General features: G+C 46.4%; 2 protein-coding genes across 12 annotated transcripts in view; one reads left to right on the top strand and one right to left on the bottom strand.

Annotated features, from left to right (window-relative positions):
* Window positions 1-11,331, top strand: part of Lrba (LPS responsive beige-like anchor protein) — a 484,014-nt gene extending 472,683 nt beyond the window's left edge. For all 3 annotated transcript variants that reach the window (XM_057757319.1, XM_057757317.1, XM_057757318.1), the window contains exons 54-57: window positions 764-865; window positions 3,856-4,052; window positions 6,849-7,000; window positions 10,201-11,331. In XM_057757319.1, the coding sequence (XP_057613302.1) occupies window positions 764-865; window positions 3,856-4,052; window positions 6,849-7,000; window positions 10,201-10,291 (542 nt within the window). In that variant the 3' untranslated portion in view covers window positions 10,292-11,331. The remainder of the gene's footprint in view (window positions 1-763; window positions 866-3,855; window positions 4,053-6,848; window positions 7,001-10,200) is intronic.
* A 1,606-nt stretch (window positions 11,332-12,937) lies between these two features.
* The window catches only part of Dclk2 (doublecortin like kinase 2), a 117,986-nt gene continuing 107,349 nt past the window's right edge, over window positions 12,938-23,574 (bottom strand). For 4 of the 9 annotated variants that reach the window (XM_057756742.1, XM_057756743.1, XM_057756744.1 and 1 more), the window contains 4 exons: window positions 22,740-22,836; window positions 22,127-22,207; window positions 21,124-21,240; window positions 12,938-16,707 (listed from right to left, as the gene is read on the bottom strand). In XM_057756742.1, the coding sequence (XP_057612725.1) occupies window positions 16,507-16,707; window positions 21,124-21,240; window positions 22,127-22,207; window positions 22,740-22,836 (496 nt within the window). In that variant the 3' untranslated portion in view covers window positions 12,938-16,506. Of the gene's footprint in view, window positions 18,641-21,123; window positions 21,241-22,126; window positions 22,208-22,739; window positions 22,837-23,574 lie in introns of all 9 variants that reach the window. The other 5 variants (XM_057756746.1, XM_057756747.1, XR_009056269.1 and 2 more) reach the window with 4 other exon arrangements.

The raw sequence follows: 23,574 nt of genomic DNA, 5'->3' as shown, positions 1-23,574 counted from the left end.
AAACACAGGGGTTCATCATGCCTCTACTGGTCGACTAGAATGTGGGGAGGCACTCTGTGAGAGCTACACATCAGGAAACACTCAGCTATGAGGTATTTTAGAGAAAGGCTGCTTGGAGATTCGAGTTACACTTCAGTTGTCTTATTAGGGGAATTGTCATCTACTGAGGAAGAGCAGGAGACCTTTCTTTGAAATGTAAATTAAGGCTGAGTTCTTATTTTTAGTTGCTTTATTGTAATAATTTTTGAACAGAATCTTAAATTATATAGGCTTAGGCATAGATCATCCTTAGGAACAAATTATTTCAACTCTGTGGGTTTGGGGGCATTGTAGGTAAATTCATAAAGATGCAATGTGTAGTCAAAGTGTAAACCCTGCAGTGCCCCGCCATTCTGTGTAGGAATTTCACTGAGCTCCGAGGATCAGATGGACAAGTGTCTGAGTTGTTGCCTTAATCTAGCTGTGTGATGGTTTTTGTGGGTTCATGCTAACCAAGACCCTAAACTTGGAATCATCTATGTACTTGAGAGGCTCATTAGGTTTTGCCATCTTTGTCTGAGTTACAAACTGCTGCTGCTAGATAATCACATAAGGGTTCTTGAAATTCAGAAACATGTAAACTGTAGTGAAGTTTGGATCTAGTCCTAAAATAAATTGTGGACAAATGGAAAACTCTGCAGGCTTCAGCATAGATAATAATCGACACCAAGTTATTAAATCTTTATACACTGGGGTTGATTTGTCTTTTTTTTCCTTGCTAAAGGTGAAACCACCACTCCTCGCGCCATTCTCACGGGACATGACTATGAGATTACCTGTGCTACTGTCTGCGCTGAACTGGGTCTGGTGTTAAGTGGATCTCAAGGTAAAGATAATGTTTTATACAAATGTTGGATCCTCTTATGATGTATTATTATGAGCTGAAATGAGGTTGACTTCTGTTCTCTAAAGCTCCAGTCTGTAATGGTAACCACACAGGACTACTTAAATATAAGCTAACTAAAATTAAATGTAATTAAATGTCACGTTCCATATTATCAGTAGTTGCACTTGGGGGTGGGTTAGAGGGGCCCACATACAACCAGAATAGAGGTAGAACCAAAAGCCAAGTTTTAGCTCCCTAGTCTAAAGGAGTTAAGATACTCTGTAGACAGCAGCCAGGAACATCTTTGTGTGTGTGTGTGTGTGTGTGTGTGTGTGTGTGTGTGTGTGTGTTTATTTCTCTGATCTCCAGTAAGCTGAATGGAAACCCTGACCCTGCCTATATTGAGTATGCCTTCATTTAAGCCATAGCATGTGTAGAGAGGTCAGATGACGTGTGAGAGTTGATTCTTTTCTTCCATCATGTGGGTTCCCAGGATTGAAATCAGGGCATCAGATTCAGCAAGAAGCCCCTGTACCTGCTAAGCCACCTCAACAATCCCTGACCCTGCTTAACTTCCAGATTTCAGGACTAGGCAAGCCTAGAATGACAGACACTGGAATGGAAAGGATTTGGTTTGCTGGATGCTTCTGCTGCTAGCACTGTCTTGTATTTAGAGATAGTGAGTGCTCCTTCCGAGAGCATGTGCAACAAACTGAGATCCTCCAGCACAGGAGCTATCTGCAGTCCAGCACCTCTCCATCCACCATGACAGTCTGTCCGTGTCCACCTCTCCTTCCGCCATGACAGTCTGTCCGTGTCCACCTCTCCATCCGCCATGACAGTCGGTTCGTGTCCACCTCTCCATCCGCCATGACAGTCTGTCCGTGTCTACCTCTCCATCCGCCATGACAGTCTGTCCGTGTTCACCTCTCCATCCGCCATGACAGTCTGTCCATGTTCACCTCCCCGTGGTGAGAGCAGAACTTCTGTCACTTGTGTATTTTAAGCTCAGAAGACCGATTATTTGAGCCACCATAGCTAACAAGGAAGAGTGAATATTTAAAGCAGTGAAAAAGTAATTGACTTCTTAGATCCGTATCTAAGCCTTAAGATTACTATTATAGACCATCCTTGCTTGCACAGTAAAATGCTGTGCAAACAGAAATCTCTTTTAATTATTCTTTTAATTATTTCTTTTAATCATTCTTCTATGGTCTAAAATTTTTTGCCAAAAAAAAAAAAAAATCCAGGCATGGCACAACCTTTAATCACCCAGGACGCAGAGGCAAAGGAAATCTCTATAAGTTCAAGGGCAGCCTGGCCTATACAGCAAGTACCAGGACAGCCAGGGCTACATAGTAAGTCCTTGTCAAAAACAAACTGAAAACTAAAAACAAACTCAACCATGTATATTCATGTTCTTGTGAACCAGTTCTCAGGAGCAGGTGAACAGTGCACTTTCTAGTCCTGAGTGCCTAAGCATCTTTTCTGTGCCTTGGGGAATTGCTAGTCCCCTTCTCTTGTGCTAGCTTCTAACTTCTCTTTTGTTTATGTGTCACAAAATACCCTCTGGGGTTCCCTTAATGTAAGGCTTTTTGGTATCATTTCTTCTGGACATCATCAGTTTTGTTACAGCACTTTCCTGCGTATGCCAACAGTTCCCTTTGTTCATTTCCTGGCTGCACATCTAATGTCTTGGCAGCATCTGAAGCTGACTCTGTGCTCTCTACATAAAACTCCATTTATACTCACCTCTCTATTGAAGTTCTCATTCTGATACCCTTTTCTGGTTATCTACTCTTATAAAATGCCACATGGTTATCACCTTGAAACAAGGAGGCAATGCAGACACCATGTTTGCTGTCTGGGTGTGAGCTGAACAATACATACTGGTTACAGATGTACTGTGCTCACTGTGATGTGGGGGCTTCCAGCAATGCTCAGCTGCTATTAACATAAGGGTTCCTGGACTGAAGAGCTAGCTACAAGTGTGCTTTGTACATTTGCTGTGATAACTGGAATTTGAATTGCGTTGTTGTAGAGTGGTGTTACTTAGGGAGTTGTACCTAAAGTTCAGATATGCTGGAACTACAAAACTAAAGACATGACTGATATGTTGGAAAACACCAAACACGTTTAACTCTTTGGTGCCCAACAAAAGCAGAGTCATCCCTTACAAAGGCATTGCTGTCAGTAGCCATGTGGGCAGCAGGCAGTTATTCCATGTGGCCAAGTGTAAGGCAGGGCACAGACCGCTACGCTCCCCATCACCCCACACCTACCACACAGTTTTTATTTCCTTTACTTTGCATACGGTGAGTATAGAGTAGAAACAAAAAGGCTCTGGTGTGTGTGTGTGTCCAGGGTGCCCCTGGGGAGTTAAGAGTGGCAGAAGTCACTGCTTTCTTTAGGGACTTGAGGATATAAGATCGCTCCGTTTAATAGTGGCTGGAGGAACTCAGTGTGGATTTGGAGCTTTGAAGATGTTACCAGGGCCTCCATTAAGGAGTGAAGCTGCCCTGGTCGGCTGCCTCAACAGTCTGCTCTGTCTTGTGCTGGGTGCTGAGGAAGGAATCCCATGTGCCTGGTGGCAGCAGCGTTTGCCTCCCAACCTCCCATAAAGCTGCTTTAGCATCAGGAACTCTTCCTTCTGGAGTTCTAGCTTCTCCCCACCTGTGTCATTATGAATTTATAAACTTCCTGTCTCTGAGGGGGAGTGAGCATGTGCATCTTGGCTTCTCACGACCCCAGGGGAAAGCAAGAGCTGGCAAACATAGACAGGATTTTGCGAGGTAGCTGACAATGACAACTTTCTGAGGGCTGTGTACAGCTGTACCATGGCACCGCAGCCCAGCTTATCTGTCTAGTTTCCGCCATTCATCGATACTGGGGATTGAACCCAGGGCCTCACGCTTGCCACTCCCGCAGAGCTATACCACCCGCCATGTCTGTTTTCATTACATAGTTTTTCTTCTTGTTCCTCTTCTCAGAAGGGCCATGTCTCATACATTCCATGAATGGAGACTTGCTAAGGACTTTAGAGGGTCCTGAAAACTGCCTGAAACCAAAACTCATCCAAGCGTCAAGAGAGGGTCACTGTGTCATCTTCTATGAAAACGGTTGCTTCTGCACCTTCAGTGTGAATGGGAAGCTGCAGGCCACCGTGGAGACTGATGATCACATAAGGGTGAGTGCCACAGGCTCTGCAGATTCCCAACTTTACTGGGAAGCTTGACTGGTAAGGGGGACAGAGATCACTGATGAAACCTGGTTTTGAATAGCTGGGGACCTCTTTCCCATGCCAAAGGGTCATTAGATAGCACTCAGAGGATAGGGTCATGGATATGGTCAGCTGTGGGACACCGGTCAGTGGCCACTCCTTGGAGATGGCCACAGTGCAGCCAGTGGCCGTCAGCTTGTGAAGGCAGCCCGGTGGCTTTCAGTAGTCCTACAGTTCGTTTCTTTTCCCTAAGAGTTACTGTGCACCAAAGAGAAACTGAACTCTACCTAAAGCTGGTTTCCCATCACATCTGAAGATTGTCCATTCTCTAGGTCGGCAGCTGATGGCTGCCCTGACATGCTGGAGAGCTGGGCACAAGGCAGGAACAACTTCCCCTCTGTACAGAGTGTTAATCTAGTGCACAGCCCAGGTCCTGCTTTGCTTCCAACACCTTACAAGTCGGGGAAAAGAGCCAGGGTGTTCTTTGGGGGGTTATTTTTCGAGGTCCCTTCCTTCTCACCTCCAGGCTGCTGTGTGTATTATGGGATGGGGAAAGCTGGGGTGTCCTGTCATTTTCTAAAACGGGAATAGAGGTGCATGTGACCCATGTACAAGGTCACTTCTCCCCTCTCACTTGCTGGTTGACTGAGAGTTTCCTCCACCTCAGACGCATGTGCTCAGGCAAACTCACTCTGCTTTTATTTCTCCCTTATTTCCCATCATCTGCCGTTTAAGCCAAGTGCACATCAGTGGCTTCTCCCTCCTCCTTTCTTTACAATAATAATGTTGATAATCTGTCATTGTGAGCTGCGATTATATTGTCAGCTACACTAATAAATCTGTAAAAATAATTTGAAGCCATTCACTAGCTGGAACAGTTTCCATGGTGTTCAGTTAGACCAGAGGCTCTGGGAAGAGCCTCGAGGCAGCAGCAGGGGGGGAGGGGGAGCTCTTGTGGACTGTTCACATCACAGGCTCCCCTGTACCATGTAGCCATCGTTTTTTTCCCCTGTGAAACTCCCTACTGGATTTTAGGCCTAAACAATCCATTGCGTTTCCCCAGCATGCCTGCACTTTATCATTCTAACTTGTAAGTGGCAACCATGTGATTAAAGCGAGCTAGCCTAAAAGAAGCACTCTGTCCCAGGCTCCAGAGAGAGACACTTTACCAGCTCACTGCCTCAGGAGGAAAGCAAGGGAACTGTGGACTGGAACCCCAGATCTCCAGAAATAGAGTCAGTCACCAGCACAGACCAAAACCAGACAGTATGGCCACCTGAGTGCTAATCAAGGTTTCCCACCTGCCTTTACTTTGATGTCATTTTGCTCACCCGCAGTTTGGTTTAAAGATACCACTGTGCATTGGCTGCACACTGTGCAGGTGTTGTAATGAAGAACTTGGATTTAAGCAGGCATTTCCTCCAGCAAGGCTACATCATAAAGTCTAACCACCACTTCCCCCGAGAGAACTCCTTTTCTCTTTTCCTCAGACTGTTTAAGATGTGGGCATCCCCAGCAGATTGCTGTGGCCTGCGGATGTCCTCAAGCACTGGTGTAGCCACAGCACCCTCCAAAACACCAGGGCTGAGTTAGAGCATCCCTGGGGCCACTTCAGGTCTCTAGCACAGTAGATCTGGATGCTGAAGAGAGGGCTGAATAAGAGCTGGTGAGCGGACTGCACTGGAGGGAGGGGAGCGCACAGTAGATACACATGGTTCACATGCCAGAGGAAGGTAATGGTTCCCTGTAAGAGAAGCTAGGAAGTGTTTCCTACCTTGGAAGCAGGTTCCTTAAGGTGCTCTGAAGAAGCCATGCATCTTAAGTCTTCATCTCACTTCATCCCAGAAACAAGTAGGATTAGAGTCTTACTAGAACTCTTGACTCCATGCACTGTTTAACTATTATGACGGTGGCTGTAGGCAGAGGGGTGTCCCAAGTCCTGACAAAACTTTACTTATGAACATTTAGACTAAGAATCATAGTATTCATGAGACATGGAATTTTTTCCCAACAATTACAAATATATACGCAGCTGGGGGTGTAGTGCAAGTGATAGCAGGCCTGCCAGCTTGTCCAGGACCTGAGTGTGCGGGGCGTGCCAGGAGTCTCAGAACTTGGGCTATGAAGACAGAAGGATTAAAAGTTCAAAGTCATCCTTAGCCACTTAGAGTTTAGAACCATTCTGAACTCCATGAGACCACATTTCAAAAATAAATAAATCACATAAGATGAATAAATAGGCAGTTTACATCTGACCCAGGCTTTCTTAGGGAGTAGAGGGATGTTACAGAATCAGAACACAGATTTCAAGCTGAGCTTATCTGTTCAACAAGGTGGGAGATTAGGTATAGCCATGAAGTAGGTGACAACATGGTAGCCTGGGGCCTAACTCCCCAGGAAGTTTTGACTCTCAGTGGCATTTCCCCCACTACCTTCAAAACCCAGCAGGCCTAGGGAAGGTACAGCATCTGCCAGTGTTCCCCCTGGCCAGGCCAGAGAAGGCAGTAGCTTAGCCCTCATACAGGATGGCCATGCTTTCAGGGAGCATATCCATGTGCTGGTTCTACCCCACAACACTATAGCGTTTCCTAATCATGTCCATTTGACCTCTGACCAACCGCAGGCCTTCCATAATTCAGGGTCCCAAGAACCACGGATTGCCTCCACTGTCCTGCCACCATCCCAGCCCATGCCTGGGCTGCCGTAGCAGTCACAGCTAGGCCCACTGCCTTAGAGCCGTGACCGACTGTTGCTGTCTCACAGGCCATACAGCTGAGCAGAGATGGGCAGTACCTGCTCACAGGAGGAGACAACGGCGTGGTGATCGTGCGGCAGGTGTCTGACCTCAAGCAGCTCTTTGCCTACCCAGGCTGCGATGCTGGGATCCGAGCCATGGCCCTCTCTTTTGACCAGAGGTAGGTAACAGCGGAATCCCGATCTACCACGGGACCACTGAACACTGACGGGTGTGCAACTGTGGAGTCCTGGGGTCATCTGCATAATCCAAAGAGCTAACAATGTACGAGTGTCCAAGCATACTTTACAGTCTAAGTTTCTGACGGCTCTTAGGTAAGACGGGGCTTTTAAAAATAGGATTTAAGCCACAAAGGCTCAGAATGCCATAAAGCTTATCGAATATTTATGTGGTGTGCAAGCATGTAGTGTGTTCACCTGTGTAGAGCTTGCCAGTCGCCTAGGCTAGCTCCTGGCCTGCTCTGGGGGTCACACTCTGCCTCTTGAACGCCAAATAGAAGTGTTGGGGATCCGAACTCTGGTCCTCACACTTGCCCCCCCAAGCACTTTCCTCACCTAGTCCCAGTTTTTAATGTCTTTAGCAAGATCTTCAAGGGCTATAAATATGTGTTCTGTAAAATACCTTTTATCTTCACCTCTGGAGAGATCTGACTTAATGTCCTAAAACCTCCCAAGTTGTAAATCTGAGAAGGATGCTGGTTATCTAGCAACTTACCCTTAAAATTCAGCCATTTCTTTTAGCTTCCAATTTTTGTTATAGCAGCATATGTGTAAAACTTCCCACCTGAATCTCTTCTGATGTACTGTTTCGTGGCATAGAGCACTCAGCATGTTGCAGCCGCCATCACTGTCCCTCTATAGTCTACAGAACTTCCCATCATTCTAGAGTACCCATTCACCTAGGTCCACCACCCCTACTTTTGCCCCAGCCCCTGCTCACATCACCCTGCTTTATCTGTGAGTCTGCCCTTTCCAGACACCTCCTGTACACAGAAACTGACAGGGTCTTTTTATAGCTGCCTTGTTTCACTTGGCAAGTTTTCAAGGTTCCATGTTCTATGTCAGAATCCTGTTTTATTTTCTTAGATTGTTATATGCATATTTTGTTTGTGTGTCCATCCATCCGTGTATGGGCTCCGTGGCTTGTTTTTATGCATGTATGGTCAGGTATGAACAGTGGTGTACAAATGCCCACTTAGTCCCTCTGGGTCTATATGCAGGAGTGGAATTGAGGGTCATACAGTAATTCTGCTACTAGTATCTTGGAGGATTCCTGAACTGCTCCACAGTTTTACATTCTGACCTTGCACATGTCCGCATATCTGTCAAGTGGGCTGTGATGCTCTCACCAATTTCAGGAACAATTTTTTGCCTTCTGTTGTTTGTGCTTTTGCTATCTCTTAGGAAACCAGCACAAATATCAGTCATGAATGTTTCCTGTTGTCTTGTAGCTTCATTGTTAAGGTTTGTCTTATTCTCTGTTTCACTTATGGTGGGGGCACTGTGATCTGCACACACACTTGTCCCTTCCCTGGGGATGGTCGGATCCTGCCGGGAGCCAGTTGATATTCTCCCTTGCTCTGTCTCACTACAACACTACTCTGTACTAAGTTTTTAAAAAGAGTCCTCTAAATTTTCCCTTTTCTGGATTTTTTCTTGTCCATGGAATAATACTGGTGTGTAATATTGTTTAGTGTTGTCTGTTTTTGGCTTTGGTATCAGCAAAATGGTAAATACCAGAAGTGTTCCTTCCCACTCAATTATTTTGGAGGAATTTGGAAACAATTGTGATAATTTTCTTTAAATTTGTAGTAGGATCACTCCACCATGTGGCCTACAGCTTTCCTTTACTAAGTGAGCATCTTTCAACATCATCTGAGCTACAGAATTTGCTGGGTGCACAACTGTTCATAACCTCTCGTTACCTTTAGCTCAATTTGTATCAGTTCTTCAGATCTCTTGAGGAGTCCTAATTTTATTTCTTGCTATTTTCTTAAAATGTTCTAGCTTTGGGTTTAGTTTACTCTTTTTCTAGGTCATTAAAGTCTAAAATTAGGTCAGTAATATTGTTTTCTAATGTGTTTGTACCAACACCCCTTCCTCTCCGCCCTTGCTGCCCTGTGTTAGTGTGGTTTGTTTGTTTTAGATACAATTGTTACTCTTCATGTGTATGTATTTTACAATTTTCATTTTGTTACTCACTTCTGGTTAATTTTGTTATGAGTATAAAATTAAATCTTGATCCATGCTTTATCCCAGAGATTGTTCCATGTGCACTGGCAAAACAAACGTGTATTTTGCTCTTGTTGGCTTTGTGTTCAGTCTGTGTGGCTTGTGGTATTTTGAGGTTCTTATCCATTTGTCTGGTTATTCTTTGTTTTTCAGTGTAGGGTATTAAAGCCTGCAACTGGCTGGCTGATCATGTATTTCTCCCTTCCCTGCAACTGGCTAGATGATCATGTATTTCTCCCTTCCCTCTTGTGTATATTTGCTGCACATCATTCTTGGGGCTCAGGTGCTTTGTGTGTTAAAGTAACATATAACATTGTCTCTTGCCATGGTTCTTTTGTCTGAAGGCCTCCTGACATCAGGGCCTCTTAAACTCTCTTACTATTACTGCTTGCCAGTTTGTTCAATCCATTTATTTTTCTAAAATGAATGTCCTGTATACCACATACACTTGGGTTATCTCTTTTAATCCATTTGGCCGGTTTAATTAATCTTTCGTATAATGACTGGCTGTACAACTTGTTATTTGCTGGTTGGTTCGGTTTGCTGAAAGTTTGCCCCTCATTTTCCCTTCTGTAGTGATCGATTGTAATTTCCAATTTCAGTAAGAATTACAGGAAGGCACTGAATATAATGTGCTAAGAACTGGCCCTGACCAAACTCTGCAGGGAAAGGGCTCAGGTAGCAGAACCACCTCTGGCTACTCTACACTGCACCACCTTCTCAGGACAGGGGGCCAGCAGCTCCTGTCTCAGCAATCACCACATAAGGTCACTGGGTTAAAAGGAACAGGTGCTTACCCAGAGGTTAGGGTTCCCGCCCCCCAAATTGGGCAGCACTCCGCTCTCTTACTCTTAAATTCTGCGTTGTCAGAAGTACTAGTTCAGGTCCCGGAATGTGCGTGCTCCCTCCAGTGGCAACTGCTCTGCAGGTTTTCCTTCTGATTATGCAGGAAGCATGGTTTCCAGCTCTGTGGAAATGATCTGGTTCACAGTTCAGTGACAGTCTCTGCATACTACAACGGTATCTACCCTTTCACAGACCAGTGCCCCATACACTGAGGTTACTTTGTCTACATTTCAGTCACAGCAGAAAATACAGCCCCGTGACCCCATTTCCATCCTCCCCCCAGGTGCATCATTTCCGGCATGGCTTCAGGAAGCATTGTTCTGTTTTACAACGACTTTAACCGCTGGCATCATGAGTACCAAACCCGATACTGATGGAGACAAATGCACCTTGGTCCTGTAACAGGCTAATCAAGGAAGAACTCTGAACATCATTCTATAGAAATAGCTGTCACATCTGAATGTAACTTAAATTTGCTTGAACAAGCAAAATATTTTTAAAAGTTAATTGCTATTTTTGTAGACTTTGCTTGACATTTTGGGGGGTGGGAAACAGCAAAGCAGAAAACTGGCTGCTGGTTTCTGTAGTTTAAGAAAAATCTATATTTTTAGCCATAATGAAAAGTCTATTTTCACCAATTATGGATTCAGATGGTGGAGCCACAATCCCACCAACGCTAATGATGTTGTGGAAACCATTTCCCATTTATCTGTAATCTTGAGAAATATGATTTTAGCAATAGGGAAATGGGTTCTGATGCTGGGACAGGGAGTTTTCTGTACTGGGGTCCTGTATTTTTCTAGACAATTGTGCTTCTTCAGTGCTGAAATTTCTAGGATTTTAATAGTAATGTTTAAATTATGACAAATGTAATTTAAAACATCTCAGTGAATTATTTCTATATTCTTCTTCAAGCATGTGTTAGACCTAGAAAATTATGGTTTGGGGAAGGCTATTTTATTTTACTGTGTGGTAAACAGCGAAGATCTAAGTTATAGCAATCATAAAATATTCACTGCTTCTTCCTGGTCTGGCGTCCTCATGGCACAACATGAAATGATGGAAACCATCTTGGGCTTACAACCAGTTTTCTGAGTAAGTATCAAAGCCTGCCCGAGGTCAGTGCCCTGCAGTGAGGCAGAGCCAGGTGGGGCCACTCCCTCACGACCTCAACCCCCACCTTCCTGGCATGAGATCAGGGGCTGCCAGGGACTGTGCTATCCTCTATTTGTGATGAAACTATCTCTACCTTCCTTTTGATTAGCAATTTATACTAAGAAACAATGTTATTTTGGTGTCATATAATTCTACTTTTTTTCTAGTAGATTGCTGTATGGAATTCTGTGAAAATATTTGAGAAAAGGTCTGTATTACATAAATAAATTCTTTGTATGTTGTGAACTTTAAGTTGAAACTGAATTCTGTCTTTGCTTCTTGTGCAGTTTCCCTGAATTTCTTTTCCCCCTATACATTTTGATGCTCTCTTAAAGCAAAGATCTAGAAAAAAATTCAGTTTGACAAAAAAAATAACAAAAGACAAACTTGTGCTTAAGTTGTTGGAAACATCTTTTTCACCTAACATGGACAGGACAGCTATTTACAAAGAAGATGCCACACTGGTTCTGCTAGTGTTTTGAGTAATAACCAACTAAAGAGACTCCCCTGACAAAAAACAACAACACTGTCTCGTGTCAAATCTCTGTGTCTTACTGGGACTTCCACAAACAAAGGCCCCTGAGACTCACCAGCATCTCAAACCATGAAGAAAAACAATAAATAGCAAACACGGGAGCGGGAAATGCTGAGTTACCAGCTAGAGGTTAACAGGAGTGAACATCACTTTGGAAATAAAGCGGTAAGGTAGAAGAAAAGCAACAGCATCATGTCCAGCAGGACATGGCCTCCTGGAGCCAGAGAGATCGTGTCCAACAGGACACAGGCCTGGAGCCAGAGAGGTCATGTCCACCTTTATCTTTACAGCTCAAATCGGCGGGAGAGTACCTGAGCTGAGTAATAGTTCATAAATGTCTATAATCCGAGGATTGGAAAAGCTAGGGGAGGAGAAGGTTGTTTGAAACCAGCCTGAGCTGCACATAGTGAAACCTGTTTCAGGGGTAGAAAAAATATTTTAAAAATTGAGTCCATGAGCCAGGCAGTGGTGGTGGTGCACACCTTTAATCCCAGCACTCGGGAAGCTGAGGCAGGCAGATCTCTGTGAGTTCGAGGCCAGCCTGGTCTACAAAGCTAGTTCCAGGACAGGCTCCAAAAACTATAGAGAAACCCTGTCTCGAAAAACAAACAAAATGAGTCCATTGGCATTTTTCTTGGTTCCTGTAAGCATAAAATCATTATTTAAAAACTCAGAGCTAGCCATGCATCGTGGCTGTTGAAGCAGGCAGATTTCTGAGTGCCAGGACTACACATAAAAACCTTGTCTCAAAAATAAATAAAACCCAAAACTAAACTCAAATCTGAGGCCACTCTTGCTTTTGCCGAGACTACAGTCGAGCTCCTGGGTTTGTGCTGGGGCTGTAGGTATCTGCCACCTTACGAGCGTCTTCACAATGATCCTCACCCCACCCCTGGCTCCCACAAACCAGAAGCGTAGCACATCAGGCTCTTGTCTTGAACACAGGGTGTCTTGGCTTTCAGGCAGGCCACATCCTCTGAGACAGTCTTGCTTCTCCAGTCAGGGAAGATGACACCCCAGAAGCCACTTCCAGTCTTCATGATCACATGCGTGCAACATGAAGCAGATCCTTGCCCAAACTAAGCTTCTGGGCAGTTGGACAGGGCCTGCAGGAAGAGGCGGCTGCCCCACAGCTTTGGACTTGGAGCACTTTAACGTAGATTCAACTTTAGCCTCCACAGGCTGCCTATCAAGCTTCCCAGATCAGTTCATGCAGATGAAGACATCCTGACTGACGGCTGTCCCATGGGAGTCCTGTGAAGCAAAGGCCCAGCCCCACCATCAAGGGCTCCTGTTTAAGAGCACAGCAAAGGTGAGGGGCTCCATGTTTTGCTTCCCCTTGGATATACAATGCTCCAGTAAGGTTGAAAACATGGCGCACCATGTACCTGTGTGACTGTCACCTGCCATTTAGGCACTTCCGGGAGTCTGAACCCTTCAGGAAGCAGGTCTTGATCTCCACACTGGAATCCGACTCATTTGTAGTTCTTATGCATCAACCTCAGACTCAAATCCAGGGAAAAACATGTCTGAAGCCTGCAAAGAACAGTTCCTGTAGCAGCAGGACACCAAGCTGTGTGCCTTGAGTTCTAGCCCCTCACGGTTTGTCTGATTTTCCTAGCAATCCTTGGGTACCGAAGCCTGGAAGCCCTCACATGCTCTCATCTGCAGAAATGCCCTGACCTCCCAGCTAGTGTGCCCAGGCCCTGCACACTTTCCCGGGGTAGCAGGTGAAGATTACTAGGTAAGCAGCAGCTGGTGCCATGCCTAGGACAGTCACAGAGTTAGGAGTACACATTTAATTTCACATCACAGAGCTTTAACCTCCTGCCGTCACTCCCCATGAACCTGTTTCACTTAAAATAACAGGGCCCTTTTACCTGCCACGCACATCATGTGCCAACAAAAATGGATTCACCTAGAACTAATATTAAGAGCCATGGCTTATCTGAACTGTAGTGTGGCAACTGCTAGGCCCATGTGACTTCAGACTGGGATGGACTTTGACACTCTAGACCTCAGACTCACACCACACAAGAAGGTAAAGTATCACCCAGTTCTTAGTGATGCCAACTACATGCTGAAATAATACTTTGGACATGTTTAGATGTTGGGATAAATAAGATATGCCACAAGATGTACTTTACCTGTTCCTTTTAAATGTTTTAATGTTAACACACGTGGTAAATATTATATATTTCCACGGGATGGTAAACTGCTGTAGCATTTCCCACAAGACATTAATCAGTCCTTTTTTTCTTTTTTTCAATATGGTTACTCCACCCCACACTGTCCCGTCTCCTAAGTCACATATTACCATCTTAGCCACGATGAGATTCTGGGAGTTTTACCAAAGGCATTTAATGAATACATGGAACAAACACACTTCCATGCCCACCACCTTTTGCAAAAGGAGGCAGAGACAGAAAGGGGTGGGAGACCCCTCAGTTGTGGAGGGCATCAGGCACCCACACCATTGTGAAGGACATCAGGCACCCACTTCCCACGGTGGAATTCCACTTGAATTCTCTGCCATATTCCACGTTTAAGTCTCTTCACACCGATTCCCTCCTCGGGGAGAATGAGTCTGAACAGGCACGTACCATTCTCTCAACAGGATCTGAGCAGCCACAAATAAAGTACCTGTATTTAATTTGGAGCTTGAGAATAGAATCACAGCTTCTAAGTGTTTGCGCAGCAAATGGACAGAGGAACCGTGTCTCAAACCTTTGTGCAGGATTCTCCAGCTTCACCACCTGGATGGACACCACCCCACAGTGGGGCACAGCCGCAGACATCCACACCCTCTGGCTAGCCAGGACCACCTATGGGCTTGTTCCTTTACCTGTGTTCTCTCTGTTCCGGAAGGACAGACTGTGAGGCTTCACCACCTGTCTGCCTCCCACAGGGACGGACAGGGTGAGCACTGCCCTGGCTCACAGTCTTTAGCTCGTATTAGGAGCACCGCAGCTGAGGCGAGGGAGGCAGCTGTGGTGTGAGCAGCAGACACCCTGTGCCACCCCCTGTGCCACCCCGTGTCCCGTCTCCTCCTTTTGTATTAACTCTTCCCCTCTGAAAATGACATAGCCACAGGCTATGAAAAATCTTGTTTTTGGTGCTGAAGAGATGGCTCAGAGGTTAAAAGCACTTACTGTTCTTCCAGAGGACCAGATGTTGATTCCCAGCACCCATGTCTGGCAGCTCACAACTGTCCAGATCTGCTGCCTTCCTCTGGACTCCCATGGACAATGCATTTGCATCCGCACAGACAGACATACACATAATTGAGAATAAATCTGTTCTCAAAGCTCGCCTTTTAACCAGTTAGTAGAGAGACACATGCAAGTGTTCTAACCCTGCACATCACAGTGCTTCTGATCACTTCTTCCTCCTGTGTCTGCTACAGCTCCGGGCTGGGTGGGACCCAGGGTCAGCAGGTCAGCTGTCTCATTCCTTCAGCAGTGTGAACCGAGAGATGCAGAGCCTGGCCAGGAGTTTCAAGCTGACATTGTAAAGTTCCAAGGAGATGACAGATGAGCAGTGTCACAAGCAGAAAGCAGAGCTTAACAAGAAAACCTGCAACTTACAAGTCAGAGAAAAGCAGAGTCCCAGCCAGGGCTGGCATGGGAAGAGCTCTTCCAGCCCACTTTCTATGAGCCCCAGCTCTCCTATTATTGTCCCTAGCTCCTCTCTAAAGGACTTGCTTATTTTGGTGTTTTGGTCACGAGTCCCAGCACCTGTGATCACTTACACTTCAGCCAAGGCAAAGATCTTTGCACTCTTCTGGTAGTGGCCCCAGACACTGGCCCCTGAAGGCCTGGACCAAGGAGAGGTGCCATGCACTTTCTGAAACAACCACACAAAAACCTCTGCCCACCCCATGGCTTTCCGAAGAGGGAAGGATTTATTGCAGGTTGGGGAGACTTGGAGAATAACAATGAGAGTGAACTGTAGGGCCCACCCATTTAGAAGACAAGCAGGTAAAACAAATACAGTTATATACAATTATTAAAAAGAGTAGGATGATGGAAAAAAGGAAAAACTGCCAGCAGCCTTCCGGAAGGTTGGTCACAGGACATTCAAGGAGCACCATGCACCCCAGTCCCCGCTGGGTCTCAGCAGACCTGCCTGGCATTCTGCTGCTCTTGCTCTCAGAGGTGGAGGAAGCCCCAACGATGATGCAGCCGAGCTGATCCTGCTCTGCCAAGAGCTGCCGCACATCCCACTGAAAAGCCACAGGCCACCTTCATGAGTATTTCTTAGTACACATAGGGAAAGTTAGGGGAAACTGAGGGCATATAGGTCTGTGAGCCCTGCACCCCAGTCAGAGGGGAGCTGCTTTCTGGGATGTCAGAGTGCATTCCCTAAGTCAGGAGTACCTCTCGGGTACTCATTACTTCTGTTCAGAAGCCGGGAGCCCCAGGCCCCCTATGAAGAGGAAGAGGCCATGTTGCATCTCACAGGACACTACAAAGAAACAACCATAGCCGTGTCCCCGTGAGAAGGGAGCGCTTGGAGAATCCTTCAATAGGAGAATCTTGTTCATCGAGTGAATTTCTATAAAAAGAATGTAATTCGAGATAAAAGTTGCACATTCGCTGGGTAAAGCGGCCAACTGTCTACTCAACTAGAAACATGGATGATTTAAAATAAGTCGCTCATTTTAAATATGTCTCCACAACTGACATGGCTCGACATGGCCAGGAACTCGAGCAGGCAGAGCCCGAAGTACATGAGACCATGCTGAATACTGGCTCCCGATGCCCCAGTCCTGTTCCCGGGCAGTGACAGAACATGCCAACAATCTGTCAAAGCAGCAGTCAGGAGAGACAGGCTCTTTCAGAAAGGAGCCGGTGAGGCCTGGTGGAAGAGCGCAGCGTGGGCCTGTCTACACAGAGTTCAGTCTCGGTGGCGGCGCCAGGTCCCTGCCAATTCACAGCCAGAGGTGGCTGGGGGACTAGAAGGCTTGGGAGACTCCGGTGGGGGAGGGGCCTCCTGGCCTGAGGAAGGGACTGGCGAGCTCTGCTCCCTCGCAGGTCTGCTGCTGTCTTGACAGTGCTTGCTGCAGAAAATCTGCCCCTCTTTATCTAGAGCCGTGTTCTGGGGAGAGAGCAGCAGAGATAACACATGACCCAGGCTGGGCTCCTTAACACGGGCAGGACCAGAAAGCAGGACTCGGCATGCACAGGACACAGAACAGAAGAGGGGGAATACACCAGGCCTTTAGCTAAGTCTAACGGGAACTGAGCCCCACTCCCAACCCCCCCATCCCAGCTGCCCTTTGCCTCTGCCCTTATCACGACCTTGCTGGTAGCTGGACACTGGCCTGCAGGAGGTAGCCTCAAGGGTCCTGGCTGTGAGTTGCAGCTGATTCTGTCCACACCCATACCCAGTCTCTGCAAGCTGCTGTAGTGCACTTATGACAAGAAGTTCTTGTCAGATATATGGCCCTTACATGTCAGAAATATCTTTACAACCATCAGGCATCTGTAATATGCCCAGAAATCCACTGGGGATCCTCCATGGTATCTTTGACTGCCTCTCTCCCCATGAGGGGGCCTGCACCTGCTGGCTCATCCACTAACCCTCTCAAGGGATCAGAGACTCCAAGAGGAAAACACTTCCTTCTGAACCATCCTGGGGATACCCAGACATGGAGTCTTCTTTGCCTCACTAGAGACTGTGGGCCCTGGGAGCCAGCAACTGCCATGTTACTGTGTTTACTAAAGGTGGAGAGACTGCAGGTGGTCTTGGGTACAATCCTCGGCTGTAAGATGAAAGGACCAGTAGGCATTTTGCAGTCCCCATAGGCAGAGGAATGTATAACAACACTTTTTTTTTTAAGTGGGAGGGGGATGGAGAACAGAGCAAGTGGCAAGGCTCTAGGCTGGGTCCCTCACGGCTCCTGCCAGCCTCAAGCCGAGTCATCACTACCTTCTGAGGACTGAGTCAGTTAACTGGGTAAGTGGGTAAAGTCTGGCCTGGAACTTAGCTCCTGAGCTGCTGGGACCAGGCCGGCCACTCCGCCCCACCAGCACCTACCAGACAGGCAGCGCTTAACTTCTATCACACTTTCTCCTGGCTGGAAGAAAGTCACAACCCCTAGCTATTTCCCCTCTTCTCTTCTGGCCCAGAGAACACGAGAGCGTGCAGGCAGAGGGAAGCTGGCGGTCCAGTGAGTACATACCATGGCCTTGGACCTAGGCAGGGGAAGCAATGCAGCAGCGGGAGAGGCAAGAAGGGAGAGAAGCAGGGACAGAAACTAGACTTACTTTCAACAGAAGCGACACGATTCAAACAGTCTTGTCTGCCTTAAATCGGAAGTAACCCCAAATCCCTACCGTCACCCCAGTGTTCCTGAAAGCAAGCTTTGCGCCCCCTGGGGTGGAAAGAGTGTACTCTGTCTGACTTCCCTCCCTCTGCAAGACCACGGTAGGAGGTGTCTTGTCATTCCCTTCTCTGCCACAAGATGGCCCCTTCTGTTCTCTGAGGCTTTGTCCCTCACTTGGACAAAGAAGCCACCTCCCACTGTCCTTCATCAGTGTGCTGAGGACTGTCAGCGCCATCTGCTTCTCTGAGTCTCTCTCCAGATCATGTTCTTATCCTGGAGCCTGGCTGACACATGCTGTCTTACTGATAAACGCAACTCTTGACAAGCACAAAAACCTCACGAAGACACTCATCCCTGCTTCACCTATGTAAACGGCAGCAGGGCATAGAATGGCTGAACCCCACTCTGAGCAGGAAAGCAGACTGACAAGCTGAGAAGGCTAACACAAAGCTCCCCAAAGGCCCCAAAGGCGTGCTGGGCTGGGCTGGCCAGAAGGAAGTCAGTGGTTCAGAGGACCCATCCCAGCAGGAAGCTGAGGGTCAAAAGTCTGAGACAAGCATGCAGCTGGAAGAGGGGCTGAGAATTAGGTGTGGCTCCCATGAGCACAGTGTTGAATACCAGGATCTGCTTCTGGATTTCCCACAGCCTCAACTGGGGAAAGAACGGAACTCTGTGAGGTGTCTCTCAGACTGTCAAATCAAACTGTCAAATGAAATGTAGACAAAGCATCAACTTTGGTTTCTTTCCCCTTTATGATCAGTCCCTACCTTCTCATATTTTTCACTGGAACTTCGGGTACCTACTTTGGGGAGAATGCTGGGGTGACACAAGACAAAAGGCCCCCCTCTTTAAGTTATGCACAGAGGTCATTAACAATTCAGTCATAAAACACCGCTCTTCTGCTACTGAGACTGTATATTCAGTGATGGCAAATTAATGCCAGAGACAGGCATTCTCTGGTAGCTTAAATATAAAAATAATTTAACTGTCCTCAGGGATGCCTCAAGGTAGAGTCATTTTATGATGGAGGGCCCAGATGTGACACACACGCCCTACCCTGCAACCACATCTAGGCCCAGACACAGCCCTGACTGGGGAAGGACAAAAAAGAAGCCTTCAGCTACTTTTGGGAACAAGTCAAATTTGGCAGACTGGCTTTTGAACCACTGAGAACAGAGACTGCCAAAAAAAAAAAAAAAAATCCCAGAAATATCTCCAGTAGATTTTGAATACAATGATACCATCGGCAGCTCCTCAGTGCTCACAATCTGCAGAGAACCTGGTTTAGCTGGATGTTGCCAGCATGCGCCAAGTAGCTCCTGTATACGTCACACACACACAACTGTTATACAGTCACCTTCTTGAGGGTTTGACATCTGACTAACTCCGTTAGCAAGAGGGAAACTGCTATCTGTAAGTGCTGAGACTTTCTCTGCATTATCATCCAGAACAGCTTACACTTAGCCCTAGGGAGGACTGTCACTCATTCTAGAACCTCAACTGAGCTTCAGTGGTCAGAAGGCAGGGCCCAGGCCTATGGCCATTGATTCTAGTGACTCGCTGTATAAATTTTCCTATAGGGCTGCAAGGCTTACACATCTTAGAAGATTAGAAAGCTAATTAACATATGATATGAAATTTTGATTCCAACAAATTCTCTTAAAGATTGTATATTTTGGGAGATCGTTGGGGCCTACACACATGCTAAGATCACACACACTGGGCACCACTAACTGCACCCCTAGCACAAATGCTGACTCTGAAGGGTTTTCTTTTTCCATTTCCACAGAAGCTGCCTATAACACCATGCATGGCACAGATGCATACTGATTCTGCTCATGGGGTAGGTCTCAAAATACAATCCCTGGGAAGGGTCCTCCTGTTGCCAGCTCATCAGTGATGGTTCTTTTCAACTCAGTGAAGCCAGTTCATCTCAGACTTTCTCAGGTTTTCGGTAAAACATTGCTATAGTGGAAAGAAATACCGTAACTCCACTCTTTCCATCCTGCAAGACGGCACAAAGTCCAGTTTGTAGACTCGAGCTGTGCACGGGAAGACGGAGCACACAATTCCCAGCATGGCGCATAGGAAGCTACAAGGACGATGGAAGGGGCCTACCAAATGAGCTTAGCCTCCCTGGAGGAAAGGAACGGCATGTAGGAGGTGCTTAACCAACTGCAGAATGGTCATGTCTGTAAGGGGTACATGCAATGTGTGCCTTCCGGTCATGTCTGTAAGGGGTACATGCAGTGTGTGCCTTCCTGGACTCCCACATCTCCCTGACGCTCCTAGACTGCATGGAGCAGTGAGAACAAGTCCATTTCCCTGTAGTGTGGGAAAACAGAGAGGCTGTTCTGCTGAGAAGGCCCATTGCAGTCACCAGCCCCTCGGGAGAGGGTGACTCCGGTGTCTATGCCCCTGGCCCTGCTGTCTGCTGTGAGTGGACAGCTGCTGCTGGAGATGCCCTGGCTGAGCAGCAGGTGGGAGATGCTCAGAGCCACTCCCAGCCCCACTTCTCAACAGCTCAAGCCTGGGCAGCCAGAGCTGGAGATTAATGACCTCGCTTGTGTTTTATTTTTCTGTTCTATATTTTCTTTTGGTTTCCCTTAATGTTACTTTTCATTTTCTGTGCTTAAATACTTAGATATGTGGCCTCAAGTATTTTGGAAGAAGTACAAAAATTGGGTCATTGTTACTTTTTTATATAAAATTTTAAGCATGAAAAATTAATTTTTAAAAAAAGTATTCTTTTATGGCTTTAAAAATACACCAACTATTTTTTTTTTATCCCAAGTTCCAAAGAAATCACATGTCAAACAATCATAAGCCTAGACGAGGCAGGGCCTTACTGCCTTGCAGGGTGCATCCTGCCAGGGCTGGCTGGTGATTTCTCCCTAGATGTAAAGCAGGTATGAGGGGGAGGCAACGCCCTGGAAGTCCCATGTCCGGGAGCTCCCTTGCACCACCTACCACTGTGGCTTCCCTGCCACCTACCAGCTGCTACCCTGCCATGCAGAGTCCAGGAGTCCTCGAAAGCACCCTTCACATGCCAGTCCATCCTCCCATGAAAACAGGAACATGGAAGACACCAGCTTCCATGAGCGGAACCCCGACTATCTAGCTCAGACGACAACTCCCGCTGAGCAGCCAGGCCAGATGCCCCCAGAGCTCTGTGTCCCACTTACCATGATAACAGAGACCCCCGTGGTGGTGCTGTTCTGTTTGGGGAGCGCATTATTAAAGTGCTGTTTTAGTTTACCTGTAACCTCAGCTTGCATATTATTCTCCTGGGATGCGTCATCCTACAGAGGGGGAAAAACCCAAATACAGTTGATGCGGGATCCTTAACACTCCAACTGTTCTTCAACAGCTACCACCCTTCCCCACCATCAATCTAAGGCTGTCTTCCTGAACAGGCTCCTCTTAGTTAGAATAGGAGTTCAGTTCTTTTGAAAGTAATTGTTGCCCCATCCTCAGTGTGGCAGAGACACACAAAATCCTGTACTGTTACTCCGCATGGCAATGCGCCTCAAGCCTTCAGAGAGATATTACACCATCTACTCCACCTCTGAAGCAAACGATGGCATTCCTCTTCCAGTGCAAATCTAACACAAGTCGTCCCACGGAAATATAAACATTAACAGTGTATTATTTTAATCAAGAATTTGATTAAATGCCTTGCTGTAGCTCCGGTTACATGGCAGGCTGAAGAGGGAATGGGCCTTGAGCCTAATGTTTGACCCATTTCTTAAGACCATGCTACATGCTCAAGGCTCAAGTTCAATCCCCAACACAAACGTCCTTCAGCTGGTAGTGTAATTCTCACAAAGAGTTGTGGCATCTCCTCTACCTGTCACTCAGCCCAGGGAAACAGTCTGCAGGATGGAGGAGGTATACAGTGAGTTGCCCTCAAGTTCACCATGTTTGCCCTGAGGGGACATGTGATGAACACCACATCTTCTCTGCCGCCTCTGGAAGAGACTGTCTCTCCTTCCAGACCACAGAAAGACGGACACAGATGGGAGCTCTGGTACCAGTCACCTTCCCCCAGCTGCCTCATCATTAAAACAGACATTTCATCTGCTATAGAAGTTAAATGCTCATTTATGTCCGTGCAAAACACATGGCAAGGAAGCATGCTGACCATACAGAACAAATTCATTCATTCCCTGGAATGTGGGTACTTACAGACACCCAGGGGTGACTCAGAATTTCTCCTGCAGTGCAGCGAGCTTCAACATTTACCTGAAGCATTTGACTAATTAATTCCTGGAAAAGGGAGAAAGGGGAGGAAAGGGAAGGGGAAGAAGACCACAGAGGAGAAAGAGGGTAATTCCAGCATAAATACAGAATCAAAAGCTAACATAGCAGCTCAGTCACTGGAGCACGGAGCCAACTCCCCACACTTTGAGTGATGTGAGACATGGCACAGACCTACTGCCAATGTCAGCACAGTACACGAGAAGTCTCCCTTGAATCTGCAGAACTAAGATTGGCTCTCTTAAGACTTCCGGTCTTTATCTTCACTCCACAGTAAAATATTGCAATATTTTCCCTTTCATCACTTATTAATTCTTTCTCACATTCTGATGAGTACCCAACATACAGTTCTTTTTAAAAAGGCAATGTTTATAGAGATTAGAAGAGCAATCTAGTTAGGGACTTCAGACTATATATACTGTAGATCAAACTTACAAAAAGACCACACATTAAAAGTCAAGTTTCTGGAGCCCCAAGCTGGGGCTGCTCAGCCCCACATGCAAGGCCCTGCAGTGTACACAGGAAGAGCCCTATACAGTACCTTGGCAGAATCTGTAATGTTGTCCCAGTAGGGGGCTGGAAACTCCAGTTTCCCAGCCAAGATCTGGTCGAAGAGATCTTCCTGGAGGTTGTTCTCACTAGTGAAAAGGAAATAGAAAAAAAAAAAAAATAGGGTCACTAAGAGTCTGAGCAACAGGAAGAAGTGAGGCACTTGGCTTGGGTGTCTCATTGCTCAGCTGTGTATCATAGCTGCATGGTGACAGCAAACTTTTCCTTCTAGACAATGAGCCAAAGGACCCCTCTTAGGCCTGGGAACCCAAACCGAGTTTCAGTTTAAAAAGATGGAAAAGTTCCAGCAACGGATGGTGCAAATGGTGCTCAATGCCCCACAAAGTGTGCGTATAAATGGTTAAAATGAAAGCCAGGTGTTAGGGTATGCCCCCGCAGTACCAGATACTTGGAGAGCTGAAGCAATATTATCACTTGAGCCCAGAGGTTCAAAATCAACCAAAGTAACATAGCCAGGGCTCATCTCCGGAAGAGGTGTGTGTGTGTGCGCGCGTGTGTGCATGTGCATATACACTGTATATCTCCTCTATACACATAAGATATATATATGTATGTGTATATATATATATGTATATAAAGGAGATCTTTATACACATGCATACATACGTGCATATATATTACAATAAAACCAGAAATTATAAATAATGGAAACCCTTGGAAAAGGATGGCAGTTTTGTCATTGCTCATGCCTCTAACAGTAAAAAAGCAGCCTCCACTAAACCTTTCTTTTTCCACTATTCAATAAAACACCAAGATTACTGAAAATCAGATGGAGTTCAGAATCTAGATTTTTAAAATGACCTTAA

This window comes from Chionomys nivalis, chromosome 24 (assembly GCF_950005125.1).
Source record: "Chionomys nivalis chromosome 24, mChiNiv1.1, whole genome shotgun sequence".
Taxonomy (NCBI): Eukaryota; Metazoa; Chordata; class Mammalia; order Rodentia; family Cricetidae; genus Chionomys; species Chionomys nivalis.
This window is presented reverse-complemented; position numbering and strand designations above follow the sequence as displayed.